Source organism: Furipterus horrens, unplaced genomic scaffold (genome assembly GCF_987537825.1).
Source record: "Furipterus horrens unplaced genomic scaffold, mFurHor1.1.pri manual_scaffold_17, whole genome shotgun sequence".
NCBI classification, from domain to species: Eukaryota; Metazoa; Chordata; class Mammalia; order Chiroptera; family Furipteridae; genus Furipterus; species Furipterus horrens.
Window position 1 is genome coordinate 80,010,262 of NW_028327187.1, and position 20,305 is coordinate 80,030,566.

The following is a 20,305-nucleotide window of genomic DNA, read 5'->3' on the forward strand; positions in this document are numbered from 1 at the left end:
AAACACTTGGGATGTCTGGACATATTAGGAAGCAAGAGGATGCCAGGCTTGGGACCAGGGTTAGCCTAAAACAACATTGCACACAACATAGCAATTAAACATCCCTGCTCCCTGGAGACCCTGCACCCCCTTTGGTCCCTCTTGTCAAAAGATCAATTTCTCCCTAAACATCCAGGCCTTGCTAAAGGACTTGGAAGGGGAGGGTGCATGGGAGCAGAGGGGACCAGAAGAGCTCTGGAAGTCTATTTTACAGGATAAATTTCCCCATTCTGGACAATGTCAGGAGAAACATTAAAGCAAGAAAGCCTGACTCCTCAGCTGTTAGTAGAAAAACCTGCATTTTCAATTTTGTTTTGTTTTTCTGAATTGGAGGGAGAGAGAGAGAGAGAGAGGGAGAGAGAGAGAGAGAGAGAGAGAGAGAGAGAGAGAGAGAGAGAGAGAGAGAGAGAGAGAGGGAGAGGGAGAGGGAGAGGGAGAGGGAGAGGGAGAGGGAGAGGGAGAGGGAGAGAGAGAGAGAGAGAGAGAGAGAAAGAGAGAGATTTTGATTGATTGTAGAAGTGGAAAAAGAGGCAGCAGAGACAGGCCCTAGAACTAGAAACACCTCTTTCCAAGTCCCCCACCGCTGGGGAGGTGTTGACAAAGGTGCCTAGATTCTGGGTGGTTTGAGGGGCTGGAGCTGGAGCTCAGAAAGAAAGGCTCCTGTATGGGATCCTACCCCTCCCTTTCTGTTGGCCCCATCATGGTAGCCATGACCTTTTCCCTGTCTGTCTGCCTACCAGCCTGCTTCACATGACACAGTAGGGTTCTCTGGGAGCCGGGGCACCTCCTGTGCCCCAGCAGGGGGCGTGAGTCCTCAGGCACTTCTTGAGGTCCTTGTTGAGCAGGAAGCAGACGATCGGGTTGACAGCAGCCTGGGCAAAGCTCATCCAAACGGCGGTGGCCAGGTAGCGGTGGGGCACAGCGCAGGCTTTAACAAATACTCGCCAGTAGCAGGCGACGATGTAAGGTGACCAGAGGAGCAGGAAGAGCAGTGTGATCGCGTAGAACATGCGGCCCAGCTGCTTTTCACCCTTGACCTCGTCCATGCCCAGCAGCCGCCGGCTGGCTGCGTGCCCATTCTGCCGTATACCCAGCAGGGTTGGTGGCATGGGCCCACGGCCAAAGCCAGCGATCCAGTTGGCAGCAGCCTGGCCAGTGGCTCCAGGACCATGGAATGTCCAGTTCTGGCTGATGGCTGGCACCATCTGCACTGGCTTCATCTTGCGGTGACGATACTCAAAGAGGAGCAGTTTGCCATAGACAGCGTGTGTGGCTGCCATGAGCACAGCCAACATAAGCATGAAACCCAGTGTGTCATTGGCCTTGAAGTAGCGATGCTCAAAGATGCACTGGTCCTCCTCACGGATAAACTTGTAGGTGCCCACATCAAAGACGGGTGGGAAGGCCATGGCCACAGACAGGGTCCAGGCCATGCAGATGACAGCTGCACATGTCCAGAGTGTCATGCGTTTGGCGTAGAAGCGGTGGTGGGCGATGGCCATGTAGCGGGTGACGCTGATGCAGAACAGCATGAAGGCCGCATGGAAGCAAAAGAGCACAGCCATAAAGGCCACAATCTTGCAGCTGAGCGCACTGAAAGTCCATGAGGAGCCGTGGCGCACAGAAGCCAGTACAAAGGGGAAGCAGACGGCAGAGCGGATGCCATCGGCCAGGCACAGGTCCAGCAGAAAGTAGTAAGGAGCCTTGTGCAGGGCACGCTCCTTGAGCACCAGCAGTGACAAGATGGCGTTGCCTGCCAGGCTCACGCACATGATCAGTCCCAGCAGCACCAGTTTTACGTAAGCCGATGCTGATGGCAGGGACAGTGTACCGCTCACCTCCTCGGGCTCTCCAGTAGTGTTGGCCATAATGAGGGGTAGGGGCTGCTCCCAACACTATGGAGTCAGCCAGTCCGGTACTGGATGGGGGACTCCATCAGTTGTTCTGCTGGGCCGCACCTGCAAATAGGGGGATGGGGGAGACACAGACATAGAGACAGAGAGATGAGGGCAAGAGAGAGGCAGAGAGAAAAAGCACACAGAGGCACAGAGACAAAGTGAGAAAGGATAGACCAAAGAGATAGAAAATGGTGACAAAGATATAAATGAGTTAAAAATTGAGACAGAAATGGCAGGGATGGAAAAGAGTAAGAAGAGATAAGAAAAAGACAGAAGCAGAGAAACAAGGAAAGGGGAAAGAAGGAGAGAGAGGGAAAGAGATAGGAGAGAGGAGGAGAGAGGGAGCGGGGGGACAGGGGAAGGAGAGAAAGAAAAACAAGAAAAAGAGACAGGGGAAAACAGATGGAAATTTTAAAAAGTGAGGAAGAAACAGAAAGGGCAGTGTTAGTGTGTCTATGAAGTCCACCCTCCCAGGCCCCCTACTTACTTTCTGACTGGTATCAGGCCCTGCCCTGGCCCAATGTTACGTCTACCCCCTCCTCGCTGAGTGAGCACACATCATATCTCTAGATGTCCTTGGTTACCTGTTTCCCACCTTGGTGGGTCTGTGGGGCAGGGATGTTGGTGTGGTTCTTTTCCCTCTGTGTAAAGCCTTAAGGTTTTGTTCTTCAAATGTTTTTGACTACCACCCACAGTAAGATTTTACATCACAACCTGGTACACACACACACATGCAACACAGATGAATCAAAAGTTTCACAGAATAGTACTGAGTCTATGTCTAATGCACCCCCATTAGTTTCTATTCTATTTCATGTTTTTTTGTTAATACTGGTAGTCATTCATTAAGTTTCTTTATTCATGAGCAGAAATGTGCTTAGCCTGCTCAAGGAACAATGGGAAAACCAGTGTGGTGGGAATAGGACAGGTGAGGGAGACTGGTAGAACGTAAGGTCACAGAGATGTCCCTGGCCAGGTCATGTAGGGCTGTGGGCCATGACAACGACTTTGGTTTTTATTTTAAGTGAGGTGGAGAGTGTGTGAATATAAAGATGTAGGTATGCTTGTGTGTATGCACTCATTGAAAAACCATTTACTGAGTATGTACTGTGCCAGGCACTGGGGTTACAGCTGTAAACCAGACAAAATCCCTGCTCTTGTGGAGGTGACATTCTAGATAACAGATGATACATAGGTGAAGTATAGTATGTCAGATGATGATAAATTCCTAAAAATAAAAAAGGAAAAAAGGAGGATAGGAAGTTAAGGGTGGAGGAGATGCGATTTTAGACAGGGTGGACAGGGAAGGCTTCATGGAGGTATCATCTGAGCAATGACCTGAAGGAGGTGGGACAGTTAGTCATGTGGGCACCTAGAGGAAAAGAAGTCTAACAAGAGAGAACAGCCAGAGCAAAGGCCCTGAGGTGGGACCCCACATGGTGTGTTTGAAGAAGTGCAAAGAGGCCACTGTGGGTGAAACAGAGAGAGGAAAGTAGTGGGAGGTGAGGTTAGAAAGTGGCACGGCCAGATCATGTAGGCCATGCTAAGGACTCTGACTTTTACTATGAGTGAGATGGAAGCCATGGGAGGGGTTATGAGCAGAGGCGAGATGTGATGTAACTCAAGACTGAACAGGATCCCATTTGCTGCTGTGAGGAGTATCTACCTTGGGGAGAAATGTGGAAGTGGGGAGACTACTTAGGAGGCTCCTGCAGTAATCCAGGTGAGAAATAATAGCACACCCATACTGTTTGCCGTGCTTTATTTTTTTCCTAGAATTTATCTTTTAATGCACTGTATTGATTTACTTTTAAATTTGCTTTATTGCTTGCCTCTCCCTATGGTTAGGGCTGGGATGGGCTTGAGGTGGGGGCGGGGGGCAGGGCTTGAGTGGCTGTCTTTCTAACTGCCTCTGTCCCAGGAAATTCTCCTCTCTGCACTGTTTTCCAGCTCAATCCAAACTGGCTTGCCTCAACCACCTGGGGTAAGGCCTTTTTCATGGCACCCTGAATTCTCAGAGTCAGTGCCAGCAGGCCACAAGAAGGTGCTGGAACAGGTACTCAGGAGAAGTGGGGTTGATAGGCACCTTTCAGCTGGCCCTCAAGGCCTTATAGCTCGTACAGAACTGTGGACCAGTCCACAGACAGCTGGGTATGTGTAAATGTGTCTGCACGCATGCACGTGCACGCACACACACACTCTCTCTCTCTCTCTCTCTCTCTCTTTACCCTTTACAGGCAGCAGAGGTGACAGTTATAGAGACAGAGAGAAATTGAATGTAAGAAAGAGTCAAAAAGACACACAGAGTGATAAGAAAAGAAAGAAATCGGAGCAGAGAGACAGAAATAGAGTAGGGGCGGGGAGAGAGACAGAGACATAAAAAGGGGAGACAGCTTTGCAGAGAAGGAAAGAGATGGAAATAGACAGAAAGGGGAAGAAGAGAAAAAGAAAGTGAGAAAAAAGAGAAATGGAGAGAGTGGAAGAGACAGAGAAGGGAGAGAAAAAGAGACAGAGGGAGACGGGGAGAAACAGGCAGATATTGAGGTAGATAGATAGAAGGGGAGGGATAATACTAGGAAGGAGAGAAAGACATAGAGAAATCGAGACAGGGGTTAGGGGTGGAGACAGAGGCAGAGAAAGGGAGAAACAAAGAGCTAGAAGGAGACAGAGAGACACACTAAGACCAAGAAGGTGCATAATGTGTGTAGTCCAGAGTCTCAGTGAAAATAAAAACAAACGCTAAAACAAAAGAAAAAAACAATTGCAGCAAATAAACAAAACCCTGGTGTTGCCTGGAAAGCTGGGGAAATTGTATAAATAAGAGAGGAGGATTCTTCTGAGCACAGGCTAGCAGCCACAGACACCCTTAGACACAGATACAGATACCTATACACACACAGACACACAGCCTACTGCAATGGTACCCATGGACTGCAACCAGCTCACACATAGGGACAGTGTGTGTTGTGTGAGCACACACACACACATACACACACACACACACAGGGTATACTGTGTATGCTGCCTCAGTCACACAAGTACAGTATACCCTGCCTGAATGCCAGTGCTTCATCCTCAATAAAGGTGTTACTGCCCCCTATGGGACATTTTGGAAATTTGTAGGTGCATTTTTGATTGTCACAATGCTGGGGTGCAGGATGTCTTTCTAACATTTATGGGTCCAGGGTAAGGATACTGGCCATCCAGTGATGTGCGGGGCAGTCCCACACAGCCAACGTATGTCCTGCATTCCCTAGGACTTTGGACTTGTAATGAATTGAACCTAAAATCGACCTCTATTTCACAAACACAATTTCCCTCCTGCTTTTAATGTACAGTAGGTCCTTGATAACATTTTATTCAATGTTGTTTGGTTATAACTTTGATGATATACTGTAGGAACTTAACCCTTGTTTGTATTAATTAGCCTATTGTAAAACTGGTTTTGTTATACATCACTTTGGCAGTTTCAAGAACCTATTGACGACATTAAGTGAGGACTTACTGTACCCTGAAATATCCAGGAATGTGGCTGTTATGTTAAGTCCACAGGAGCCTGTACACTGTTTTGTGGAGCACTTTCTTTGAACTGTTCACTATTTCAGAAAAATTTCAGCCTTAGACCTTTGCCTGTCATTTTGTGCACTTCCTGCAAGAGGCAGCTTCTGACTTTTCCCCTCTCCTTAACTCATGTTTACTAATTCTGTTACATGACTCTAATTACTTCATTTAATCTCCTGGGAAGTGTCATGGCCAAGCATTTAGATCTGAAATACAAGTTATTTTCTTATAAATCACTTTCTTTTTATTTCTTATTTCTCTGTAAGAGTGAATACAATGTAGCTTGTATAAAATACTATGTATATGGATTTTCTTTTGAAATTATATGTGCAGAGAGGTGATACTATTTAATAACTTTGTGTCCAGATAGTAAAGGGGCATTACAAAATATGTTATATAAAAAGAGGGTGTTGGGTATAAGAGGACTAAGAATTATATACACAGTCAGACACACTCATACATATACATGTGCAATAGTTCATAAACCCACAATTATAACTCCCCTAACACACACACATACTTGCAAACTCTCAAATCCTGACAGATACACACTTGCAAACCTCCTCACTGTTACTCACACATAGATTCATATATCCCCTTTTTTTCATTATACCTGATTATTCACATCCTCTCACATATTCAGACAAACTCTTACAGCATGTGTATATAAACAGTGGCATACCTATATCATCACACATACAAACACTGTTACACACATTAACACTCAGATTCAAAGTCACTTAAATAGGCCAGCATGCTCACATGCACTTGAACCCTGCTACACAGACACACAGAGAAAAGCTGCCCATGTATCAGACACACTCACAGACGTGTACACACAGATTTGTTCACAACACACAGATACACTTACATGGTATACACATCCTGCAACAGGTGTACACTGAGACAGCCCCGTACATGGGTACAGACCAGCCAAAGCCTGCACACACAGGTGGAAACATTAGCAAAGCTGCACAGCTGGTGGACACCTGCCACAGCAGGAGGCCAGAGCAAGATGGGGCTCTAGGAGGCCATGTGAAGAGAGGTTATAAATGTCTGGGTCTCTTCCTGATTATTATTTTGACTGCCACTCATTCATCATCAGTGAAGTTTGTTTTTGGTCTTCCCTATAAGTGTACAATGTTTGTTTTTCTTTGAATTTGATGTCATTCTTATTTTTCCACAACTTTTTTTCTTACAGAAATAGAAAGGTTGTATGATTGTTGCTGTTATTACTATTATATGGTATTAAGTGTTCCTTAGAGGAATGTAATTAGTTTATTAATTTCCTTGATTGTTGCTTCTTTATAAAAGAAACTTTCTTCTAGAACATTTGAAATAGAAAAAAAGTAGAAAGGATTCTGTAATGAATTTCAGTGCATCTATTGCCTAGATTCACTAGTGATAAACTCATAGGGTCTTATTTCACCTATAACCTCACATACTTCCCCCACTTCTAGAATATTCTGAAGCATATCTATTATACCATTTCATACATAAGCATTTCAGTGTTTCTAAAAGAACACTTTAAAACATTACAATAATGTAATTTTATTATTTCTTAATTATTTATTAATTTATTTGCTATTGTCTTTTAATACTAACAATTAGCCAAGTCTGATTCTTGGTGGGATTTCATAATTAATCATTATATTTTGTTCTTAGGTAAAAATACTTGGCAATAAATGAATGAAACCTGACTGTAGTTAAATTCAATTGGTTAATTAAAGGGAAAGCTAGGCTTTTATGGCTGTTTCAGAGTGTTGCTTTCTTAAGAATGCAGAAGACCTAAAATTTGTTTATTGAGAAACTTTTCAGAAGTCACAAAGGTCTGCTGACCTCTTCAATACCTTACACTCAAATATATTTACTTTTTAAGATAGTTCCCCATCATGATAGATTTTTTTATTAAAGCTGGAAAATCAGGAAGCTCACAAGACAAACAGTAGTTTCCTGTCCAAAAAAATCCAAGATGATCCTAATTTAGGCAATTTAATGAAGATCGTTTCAAATTTAGATTTAGCTGCCTAATTAATCCTTTCTTGCTCAGCCTAAATATCTAATTTGTGTGGGAGAGTTATCAAAAGAAACTTCATTTTCTAGTAGGCTATGTTGGTCAACTGACCACAGAACACTATCACACAAAGAAAGATTTGGACTCTTTAAAGCAACTGGAAATGCAAATTAAGAAACCAGGCTCATTTATGAGATGTGTTAGAACATTCTTAGATAGAGTTCAACCAGCTCTTGACAGGGATGCACAATTAACAAGTAAAGCTAAGATGCCCCTCCCAGTAAGATCTCACATGTTAGCTGTCTGCCAGGAAATTGTCCACACTATATTTGAAACCAATGAGGTAAAAAGAATAGGAAAGGAGCCACTTTCAATTAGGGCTATTAGGAGACAGTGTGAACACGTCAGAGGACATCAAGATAATATTAACCCAGGACACTGTTGAATCAAAGAGTTTTCCTTTTATATTGATGCATCTCTGAATGTTAATTAACTTGCTTGGTTCCTAGCATTAGTCAGAAGTCCTGAAAATAAATGCAGGAAGCACCAGAATAAACTAAGATTGAAATATTCAAAGTGATACATGAATATTTTGAAACAATGTGGAAACTCTGCATAAGTCTGTGGACTGATGCTGCTGTTGTGATGGCAGGAGGTTTACATCTGGAATTTGTTCTGAAAAATACCAGGATTCATTCACTGAGGAGCCCTTACCTTGTAAAAGCTTGTCGGTAGCTCCAATCTGCACAGTAAATGATCCTAGGTGAATTTAATTAAATTCAAAACTCTACCCACCCACATGTCAGTTTTCTGTGAAGCATTGGGATCAGTACACCCTTCTCTATTGTTTTAAACCTAAGAGTGTAAAGATTTTGTAAAAGATTTATGAGCTTAAAGAAAAATTTCAGCATTTCTTTGTGAAAGATTTTCACTTTGCAGATCTGATGCTTACTGGTTTCAACAAATGCTTCTTTGAGCACATGAATAAAATTGCATAAGATTTTTAAAGACACTCAAAAATATGTAAGGGTATACAGTACTGACAAGGTTTATGGATTCAAAGCCAAACTTCAACTTAAAAAAAAAAAAGAGGTCAAGTATGGCTCCCTGGGTGGTGTTTAGTTGGCATTAGAAGTTGAGTACTAAATAAAGACTCATTAAGATGAGTAGAGCAATGTGTGCATGTACTTAGGGGAAAACCATCATTATTTTGAAATATTCAAAATGGAAATTTTCTGTTGGATTCAAAATGCATGAGCATTTGTTACAAGAAATTTAAACATCACATTTGACTGAAAGAAAAGAAAAAGGTATTATATTTAAAGAAGGATCTCACCTTTGAAACACAAAATTCAAAGATTATGAATTATCCAAGTTCTGCTTATTGATGAGAAAGGAGTTTTAACCAATTTAAAAAAATACTCTTTGACCATTTGCTGCCACCTACTTATGCAAGCAGTTTCCTGTTAATGGTGACTACCAAGACATAGAGGAGCCCATGCAGCTATTTTCAGCATAAAACCTGGGTCTCCGCTTGGCCATGGCAAGAACAAGTGAGTTATAAAAGGGAGGTAAAAAGGAGAGACATGAACAGTTATTCCATTTCTTTAGAAAAGTTGGTATGGTGTGGAAGCACTAGCCATATTCAACACTAGAAACTGCATCTGGTGCTTCAGAGAAACCCGAATGGTACTTGATTACTCCAAAGCTCATGCTTTTGAGGTAAGCTTAGCTGACCTGCAGAACTATGAAGCTACATTCAATACATTCAAGCTAATTATTGAGGACACTGGCGAAAACTGTGCCTGAGCATCCTCCATGGAATGATCATACCTTCAACAACATGCCTTCCAAGATCAAGAAGTGGCAGGCCACAATGGAAGCTTGTTTCCATTCAAAACTAATAGTTATTGAATTGGCCCAAAAGTCCATATGGTTTTTCTCCGTGAAATAAAAGGCACAGTTTTCATTTTCACCAATTACTTTATTGATTTGGATATTTTTAGTATGCCGGCTATCTCCCACATGGTATAACATTGATTGTTTTCAATGAATGTCTCGATTTGATTACTATCAACTTCAACTGGTCTACCCGATCATGGAGCATTGTCCGGCGAGGAATCTCCAGCAGGAAACTTTACAAACCACTTTTGACATGTTTGCTCAGTCACTGTACCTTCTCCGCACACTGCACAAATCTTTTTGTGTGTTTCAGCTGTGTTTTTACCTTTCCTGAAATAATAAAGCATAATATGCCAAAAATGTTGCATATTCTCTTCCATCTCCAATATTAAAATGGCTACACAAAAATTCACCAATTTTGATGGTTTTTGAAAAATGCACACTGATAGGACAGCAGTCACAATACAGCGTAACAAAATTGTTTTGAATAGAAGTTAAAGACAGCTAAGCACTACTAGAGCCATCTTATGGAAAAAAAACAAAGAACTTTTTGGCCAACCCAATATTGATTCATTTGTTGTTGTTTTTTTAAATGAAGAAACACAGTAGCTTGATGTAGAAGTTCTATGCTCAGCACCAAATGATTTACCAAATCATGATGAAAACGATCATAAATGAATTAAATGAGCATAAAATAAATCAAGGCAGTCATGACCAAAGTCTTAGAAGAAGTGGGCATTGATGTTGACCATTACCGATTTGCATGAGGGAGTAAAAAGGTTAGCGTTCCAGAAGTCAGCTCACGTGTGTTATGAAAAAATTTTCATTTGAACGTTATATATAAATTTTATAATTCTCCTAAAACTTTGCACTTTTGTTTTTCTTACCAATTTGTAGAATATAAAGAAAATTTAAAAATTTCTTTTCATCAAACTCCAGTGCCTCTAAATCCTTTTCAGTTTACTCCAGTGTGCCACACACATATTTCACATTCTCTGTGTGCTGGGTTATGAGTGCCCTAACAGATTCACATCTAGTCACATTGCATAGACACACTAGCATACACAGACAGATACGTGCACATAGGCACATATATACATGGAGGTTCAAATTTGCATTCCCATTCAGACTTACATCAGCTGATAAGTGCAACCAAGTGCTCATACATACACACTCATCTTCTACATAGAAACAGGCATGTGTGTAGGTGCCCGCCTACCAGCAATTACACAGCTATACGAAACACAAAAATAGGTGCCCTTCTACAGAAATACACGCCTAGGCAGACACATTCACCATTCACATGGACACTTGCAGACACATATACCTGCAGACCAAATTGTATGGACCTACACGGTGTCAGACACAATCTGAATGCACAGAACTGACATTCAGACACAAGTAAGTCCTGTTTACATTCTACAGATCCAGGCCTTCTCCCACCCTAGGCTCTTACACTAAGAGATTAAAACCCAAACCCTGCCCTCCCACACATGCATATACACACAGTATGTAAACCTGCCCTGGCATATATACACATAGTACAGACATGCTTGCACATACAGGCACATCGCTCAGGCTCACTGCTATACATACACAAGCAGGTAGGCATGTGGAGCAGTGCACACTCATGCATTTACATCCACATAGCCACCAATGCTCATAAACACAAACAGACACAAACCCTCCGATGCACTCACCCTTTCACACCTACACATACAGTCACACAACACAGATACACATATCCTAGTACATGACCAGATAAGCACAAATTTTTTTACACACATATCCACCCACATCATCACATATAAACATAGATACCAACATTCTGACATTTATACACACTCACAACAGAGATTCCCAAGCACACATTTCCCTCCTGACCACTACAAACCTGTTTAGATCTTCAGATAAAAACATACTCTTACACATGTACACACACATATATGTAGCCATACCAGCAATGCAGGGAACACCCACACTCACATGGACATGATACTACCACAGATACAGGAGTGTGCACTCATACACCCAGATGTCAGTGCATTGGGAAATACACACTCAGGACCAAACCCCCTCCATCAACCTCCTACACACACACTTCCTTCCTAATACATCCACGGTTTTATAAACACACTGGGAACACATAAAAGTACAGACCAAGTTTTATGTACAAACATACTTTCACATACACATGGGACCTGCTCATTCTGTCATACATTTACATGAATACAGATGTAGCAAATATGCACATGGAAACAACCCCATTCACATTTGCAGGTGAACACAAAGTTACTTACACATCAGCACATGTAATAATTATAGCTCTGGATAACACCTTATATGGCACAGAAGACTCATTATGAGCCAAGTATTGTCCTAAGCACTTTTCAAATATTAACTCATCCAATCCTCACCCTTTGAGATAGGTTGTATTATTACCCTTATGTAAAAATAAGAAACTGGAGCTTAATTGAGGTTAGGTGACTTGAGCAAAGAACGCAGCTAATAAATGGCAGAACTAGGATTTAAACCCAGAGTCTGGCTCCAGAGACCTCGCAGATCCAACTTACTCGCATGTAGAAACACATTTGCCTTGTGCACATATACAGATACACACCATTTTAGCACAACCACATACATACACAAGCCATGTACTGACATACGCAGGTACAGCCATACACACATATGCACATACACATGGATGTGCTCACAAACACTCTAGCAGAGGTATATATGCCATAGGAAAATTTATACATATCTATTCATACACACACTCACAGTCAAACCATAAAAGACCCGGCTACACCACCTACATGCCACCCAGATAAGTTCGCACTCACATACAGATACACCCGCATTCTCAGATGCATTCCCCACCCAAATACACCAAACACACTCATACACACTAACCAGATATGCTCATGTGCACACACCCCCAACTAGATACACTCATACTCACACACCCTGCACAGATTCACCTATACGTTCTGTCTTTCGTATAGACCCAGATAATCCTACCTCTTTGTCATACACCATCCACATAGAACCCCACACATCCTACTTAGATAAACCCATGCTCATACACCCAACCCAGATAGGTGCACGTTCTCTTTCTCATGCACACTATTCAGATATACCTGCTTTCACACACATATTCAATGCTGATACAGCCACACTCTCTCACATGCACCACATCTAAACACACCCATCCTCATACACACACACCTCAATACACCTACAATTAGAGGCACTCCATCCAGATGTAGCCACACTTATGTGACTCCCAACTCAGTGCAACAACACTCTTACATACAACATTAAGATACAAACTCACCCCTCCAACCCAGAGCCCTCATATCCGACCCAAGCACACCTACAGTCTCTCTCACACACAATATCATACCCAAAATGACACTACACTTACACACACCCCACCCAGATACTCACACTAACAAATTCCTAACCCAAATACATCCACACACAGATACCCACCTACATATAACCCAGACACACCCACTCACACACAAATCCTATCTATGTACACCCACACTTTCTCTTTTTCTTTTTCTCTGTCTGTCCCTGTCTGTCTGTCTGTCTGTCTGTCTCTCTCTCTCACACACACACCCCAAACATAGCTCCAGTCACATGGCCCCACCCAGATCCATCCACCCTCTCATACATACACCATCCAGATTCATCCTATATGGATCATTTAGATACACTCACTCACACACACATCGTCTAGATACACTCCACTACCATCTAGATACATCTGCATTCACACACACATCCCACTGAGATATACCCAACTCTCACACATGCCACCAAGCTGCATCTCCCCAGTCACTCCACTGCCCAGGAACATCCAATGCTCTCAACCCCTCCACACCACCTGGATGCACTCACACTCCAAACACACACTTACCACCCAGACATGCCTCCAAACTCTCTTTTGCACACTCCATCCAGTTATACACACACTCAAATACGTACCCAAGTGCATACATACCCAGATACAAACCCAAAGCTCTCACGACACACCATCCAGATATACCTTAGCATATACTCTGCCACCCAAATACACCTGTGCTCTCAACCATCCATCATCCAGATACACTCACATTAAAACACATTCCACCCAGAACACATGCACATACTGTCACACACAGCCCAGATGTACCCCACGCACCATCCAGATACATACACACCTTGCACACACATCATCCAAGATACACCCACTCATACTCCAATACACTCACACTCACTCCCAACCCAATTAAACCCAAACACACCCCATCATCCACATACACTTACACACTCATTCCACCAGATGCATCTGTGCTCTCATACCCTCACCACATTCAGAAGCACCTACTCTCTCTTCCACATACACACATCCAGATCCTCTTTCTCTCTTAATCACCATTATCTAGGATACTCACAGTCCATACACACAATACAGATACACCATATGAGTACTCTCTCAATACACCTCCACACACTATCCACAGTACCCTCGAATTATATACACCCCCACCCTCACCAAGGTGTGCCACAATTCCCTTTCTGACACACACACACCATCTAGGTATGCTCCATCATACACTTCCATTGCCTAGATGCACTTATGCTCTCACCCACCTACGCACCATCCAGATAGGCTCACACTTGAATGCCCCCCCCCACACCAATACACCCATACTCTCTCATACAAATACTCTACCCAGAAACACCCACACCCTCTCTTACACAGACAACACAGATACATCCACATTATCCAATATACACAACATCCAGATACCCCCTACTCTCTTGCATCATCCAGATACACCCATGCTCACATACTACACCAATATATACATCCTCATACATATTCCCACCCATCCACACCCAATATCTTATTCATACCATCCTCCACCCAAAAAGGCTGATGCTGTCATAGTACTACTTCACAAACACACCATTTACATACATTCACATTCACACCCATCCTTTCCAAATATAGGTTTCCCCGCTATCCTAAGGTAGAGCATTCCTATGAAACCTTTCGTAAGCCAAAATAGTGTGAAGTGAAGAGTAACCCCTGCTTTCTGAAAGTTTCTGTTATGTCACTTTGCTTTTATTTTAAAAAGCCATTACCTTACTAATGTAGTTCTTCTGTTAAAGGGAAATGGCTTAATGAGAACTTTTGTAAAGTGGAGTATACCTGTATATCCAAATGTCTCACATATGCATCCTACCCAGAAACACCAAGGCTCTGTCTTACATACACACAATCAAGATACTTTTTCTCTCACTCTCCTTCTCTTTTCCTGCTCTATCCAGATATACCTTCACTTATACATACATATTCACATCTAGATTTCTCCCCAAGTAGCATAATTTGGGTCCTCACTGAGAAAATAATTTACAACCCCAGACATCATACAGTGCCATTTTGTCCTGGGCCTTTGATGGTGGGGTGATGAGGAAAGAGGTCTGTGTTTCAAGAAATCTTCTTCTAAAGAGGTCACAGACCCCCTTCCCTAGTAGGATATCAGTCATGATTTGCTTCTACTTCTTGAGTGTGAATGATAACAAGAATTATCCTGAGACCACCCTCAAAACCCAGCACGTACTCAAGGCCAGAGAGGACTCAGAAGGGGGTCATGGATTGCTCCGGTGTTACAGCTTGCCATCCTGTAGGATGTCTACATAGTTAGAACCAGATATGGTCTGACAGGGTGCCACTGACTCTCAGACATGTACACAAATACATGCTGTGATACACAGAGCACCACACAGACTTATAAGTATCTTCCCTTATCACCCCCTTAGTGATACAGACTATATGCACAGGCTCAAGGCAACTATCTCTTTCTCACACACACATACCATTAGAGACGGACATGCACAAATACCACTCTCATCCTTACACATAGATACACTTACAGCAATGCACACTCACACCGCACTTGATCTCATATGTACACATCCATTTACTTTCCAACACAGATATACATGCATGGATGACATAATAATGCCCATCAAGGACACACATTCACTCACAAATACAGGGGTACATACAAGCATATCTATACATGCCCACAGATAGACAGACTCTGTATCACAGCCAATGAGACAATGAACAAACATGACACACAGAAGTGAGCTCCCAAACGTATACACACACACACTCAGACATGAACATATAAGCATATCCTCACACATTCACACATGGGTGTACTCACACATATAAACACCCAGATGTGTACATGCTTGTCAATGAGATTATGTATTCATATACAGACATTCTAACACACAGACTTATACATACAACTGAATATGTACACCTGTAGCATATTCATGTGCACATAGACTTGTACAGCATTCATTATTCTATGTACACAATCAGACATGGAGACATAAATGTACTTAAAAACACTCACACAATCACGAATGTGCACAACCATGTATGTTCTCCCATGTTCGTACACCCACATGAGAGGTATGCAAATAAAAGAAGATTAATTTATACTTGGACACAAAGGTATGTTTACACACATGCACACATGGAAGAACAGTCACATATCCTCACATACTTGTACATCCACACAAGAGTTGATAACACTCATCATTGACACTCATATGCAAAGACAGCCTCATACACATACACAAACACAATTATAGGCCAATAGTGGCATGGACATACACTGTTGCACAACATACATTCCAGAACAAACAATGGTATACAAACACAGCACACATATGCAAATAATTAGAACTGTACAAACTGGTACATTCACACAGGTACACACAGGCATATTCACATACACACACTTAGATGTGTGTGAACACACAGAAAACACACAGACATGTTCACTCAAATGCACACACAGGCAGATGTTCACACATACCAGCATATACACAATATATACATTCAGTCACTCACATATCCACACTCACACTTAAAATTCAAACAAAACACATGAGACATGTCCACCCAAATATTACGGAATGTAGTTATTCATGCATGCCACAATCAGACATGCACTCACACATAGCAGTGTACACAAAAAATTAGACATATACACAAATGCATCCATTCACCTATACACACAGCCTTTTGTGCATATATATATATAGAAACATGTACTCCCCAAGCCCTGCTCATATACATAATCAAATGTGCACATGTAGGCATATCCAAAAATATATTTTATGCACAAACATGTATTTACACACTCTTCCTTACCCACACAATTAGTTCTCTTTCTACTAGTGTGGCCACCTACACTAACATTTCCCCAATCAGATGTGAACCCATAGGTCTGTCTACAAACAAAATGTACTCAAACATACACACACAGACATACACATAATTAGAAATGCTGGAGAATCCACATGGACATTCACACACAGGATTACTCATACATATACATGACACACACACACACACACAGAAGCATGTTCACACACATACCCTGTCATACACTCATGGACACACACACACAGGCTCTTACACTCACAAACATCATTCAGATGCACCTATACTCATATGCACACATGGGCACACACAGATGTACACAATCAGATACAAGTAGGCATTCACCTAATTGGACATGCATACCAGGCATTCTGAAATCCTCACACTTACACACCTACAACCACACACGCACAATGAAAGACAAATTGATACCACACACACACACAAGCAGACATTCAACAGGCCTATCAGCTCAGAGAAACACACCCTCACTCAAGACTCAGAATCAAATATGCCCATTTGTTCACCCGCACAGACATGCAAAGTCATACCCACTCCCCCATACACACATAGAATCCTACCGAAACACCCACACACTTGTACACACTATCACATAGCCTGTTGACACACAGACTCATACACATCCACAGTGCTCATGATCCGACACACAAACACAAACAGACTACACACACAGTCACATGCTTTCGGTTGCACATACACACCCATGCTGAGGGCCAGATGCCTCTGGACCACAGGCTGGGTCTTTCCCTCTTGCACCAAATACTTCTTCAGAAGAGTCTACTCCATACCCCGAAGTCCCACCCCTCCTTGTCTCCGCATAGGTGGTTTTTTGGACCTCTGTCTTTTCCATCCTCCTCCTTCCCAGGTTTGAGGATGCTTCTCCAGCCACTAACCCATTCATTACCCAGCGTTTCACCACATCTCCACACCTAGAAACCAGCCAGCAGACCCTAGTGTTTCCCCAGCTCAGCCACTAGTTTAGCAACTCCCTGGAACCCATTCCTCACAGGTCTGGCTCCTGTATGGGCCACACCTCAGCTCTACCCAAAGCCCTGCTATCTCAGAAGCTTCAGCCTTGTCTACAGGCCCTGCCAGCCACTGACCACAGGTCAAACTCTTGCCAAGTCTCCCCTCAACAGGGAGACGCATATATCGCCAGGGCCAGGAATGCTGCAGGCTGCAATCCAGGCATCTGCTAAATTGGGGTGGGGGGGGCCTCAAGTCTGTGTGTATGTTTATGAACAGACAGGGTGACAGGGGCAAACGCAAGGAAAGAAGCCTGGAGTCGGGTGGGGGCAGGAGGCTCTGCCCACAGCCACCATGTATCATTCCCTGCAAATGAGCAGTTATAACACAGAGCTGATCCTGCCTCCACTCCACTACTCACCTTCCCTATTTGCCTACCTGCTGCCCTCCCCAGATCTCTGCCAAGACCCTGGAGAAGAGGGGTCAGTCCCTCCCACAAATAATCAATAACAATATTAATCATGAATAATCAGCAGCGATATTGGTCATGAGCTTTGCTGGCATTGTTTCAGGGCGACTTCTATACACATCCTTTATTTCCATGCACCAACTCATTTAGTCACTACACATACCCAGGATGGAAGGGTCACCAGTCTCTTTGACAGGTGGGAAAACTGAGGTTTAGTAAGTGGCCCACTTTCACTAAAGTTGCAGAGCTAGTAGTTGGGGGCAGTGTCCCTGGAGAATCCATGTTCTCCACGTACCAGGCTTTCTTTGCCCCTGCAGACATAGATCACTGACCACTGTGCACAGGCTGTAAGATCTGGGGGTCCCAGACACAACGTGGGTGTCTGAAACACAGATAGACAGCCTTGTGATAGCTGTGGGGTCCACACTGTGCAGATAACCATGTTGTGTCTGGTCTCTGCAGGCTGATCTGTGGTGTGGTCCTTGTCTCCACAGAGCCATCAGGCAGCCTAGGGCCTGGAGATGTTCCCCACCCCCACCTCACCTTCCTTTTAGCCCTACAGTGGCCTCCTTCCCCTATCCTGAAATCACAGCAATATCTTCAGTGGTGAGTGAGCAAAAGTCTGCTACCTGTGGGGAAAGACAGGGGAGGGAGGGAAGGAAAGAAGGGAGAGAAGGAGGGAAGAAGGAAAGGAGGAGTGGAGGGTGGTCTGGTCTGGGAGCAGCTTCTCTGTCATGTCTATCCACCGGCCTGGTCACACACACGCAGAGACAGACGGACACACACACCCTGCATGCAAGCCAAGGAAACTGGAGGAGAGTGGAAGAGGAGGGAGAGGGAGAGTGAGAGGAGGCAGCTGCAGGAGGCCGAGCCTGTCCAGGGTGCAGGCATTGTGAGGAGAACACGACAGGCTCCCAGGCATGCCTTCCACAGATAGCACACAAGGAAATACTAACACAGCCTCTTGCCCAAATGCAACCATAATGATGCAAACAGACCCTGTACAGGGGAAACAGGTGGTGGTTCCCCTTCTCATGGGACATTTGGGGTTGGGAAAGGTGAGGATGGCTAGAAGACTCTCCGGGCATGGGTGTCCAAGCAGCCCTTGTGATGAAGCGGAAAGAGAAACAGTAAGAGACTGACAGAGAAAGAGAGCATGGCAGTGACGGAGACTCTGAAGTCTGTATAGGAAGACAGAAGAGAAGTCCCAACCCCCATCCTTGGTGGAGGGCTGCTGACTACTTACCTGGGCTCTCTCAGCAGGGTGGTCTTGGAATCCAGGGAAGGGGCTAGAGCTGTCTCACCGAGGATAAATCACAGCGCAGGCCACATTGTGGGACCCTCAGTGATCTGGCCGCCAGTGACACTCCTGCTTCTGTTGCCGTGGATACAGCTGGGCTGGTCTAAATCGCAGACATCAGGGGAAGCAGGCACGGGAGGGGTGCACTGGGCAGGGGTGGGGGTGTTGGGGAACACCAGATGGGCAGCACACAGCCTTAGGGTGCCCAGCTAGATGGCAGGTGGGGGTCTGGGCAGGTGCTTCCCCCACTACACACTCCCACCCTCATCTTCATGCCACCGCCAAGCTGGGAGGGGGGCCAGCGCTAGCCCCTGCTACCCGTCTGCTCGCCTGGCTGCCGGTCCCTCCCCCCGCCCCCCCTGTCTGCCTGCTGGCCGCCGCCTTTTGTCCTCAGAAGACACGGCCCCCGCGGGGCCTCTGCCAAGCCTCTAGCAGATGCTCAGGGTCCGGGGCTCCTCCCTGGGAGCACTCAGGCTATGGCCTGGGAGAGCCCCAGTTTGAGGGGGCTCTCATCCAGGCTCACTCCGCTCCCTAGGCCTGGCGAGGATGGGGAAGAGGTGCAGGTCCAAGCCAGAGGCAGCAGCAGAGGTGGTGTTGGGGAGGGGATGGACGCCAGAAAGAGGGGGTGGGGTGGAGACAGAGGCTGGCCTGATAGCTGTGTCCCAGGTTTTAGATCCGGGTTGAAGAAGGTGGCTCGGAGCATCCGAGGGGGGGTCCTGATGCAAAATGGGGGCACCACGGGTGTGCCGGAGGGACCCTCCTGCCATAGGAACCACCCCAGCTCACACAAATCCAGTCCCAAGATGCTGGGGCACTCAGCCTGGATAGAGCATCAGCGGGGAGCCCAGGGCTCTAAGCTGGACCCCATCCTGACTGTCCGTCCCCC

General features: G+C 44.4%; 1 protein-coding gene across 1 annotated transcript; it reads right to left on the bottom strand.

The window, feature by feature from the left end:
• Positions 1 to 513: 513 nt before the first annotated feature.
• GPR173 (G protein-coupled receptor 173) lies at positions 514 to 19,582 on the bottom strand. The gene is made up of 2 exons (XM_090264782.1): positions 19,366 to 19,582; positions 514 to 1,997 (listed from the first exon to the last, which is right to left on the bottom strand). Exon 2 carries the CDS (start codon positions 1,905 to 1,907, stop codon positions 786 to 788), a length of 1,122 nt encoding a protein of 373 aa, XP_090120908.1. The 5' UTR covers positions 1,908 to 1,997; positions 19,366 to 19,582; the 3' UTR covers positions 514 to 785.
• Between the last annotated feature and the right edge of the window lie 723 nt (positions 19,583 to 20,305).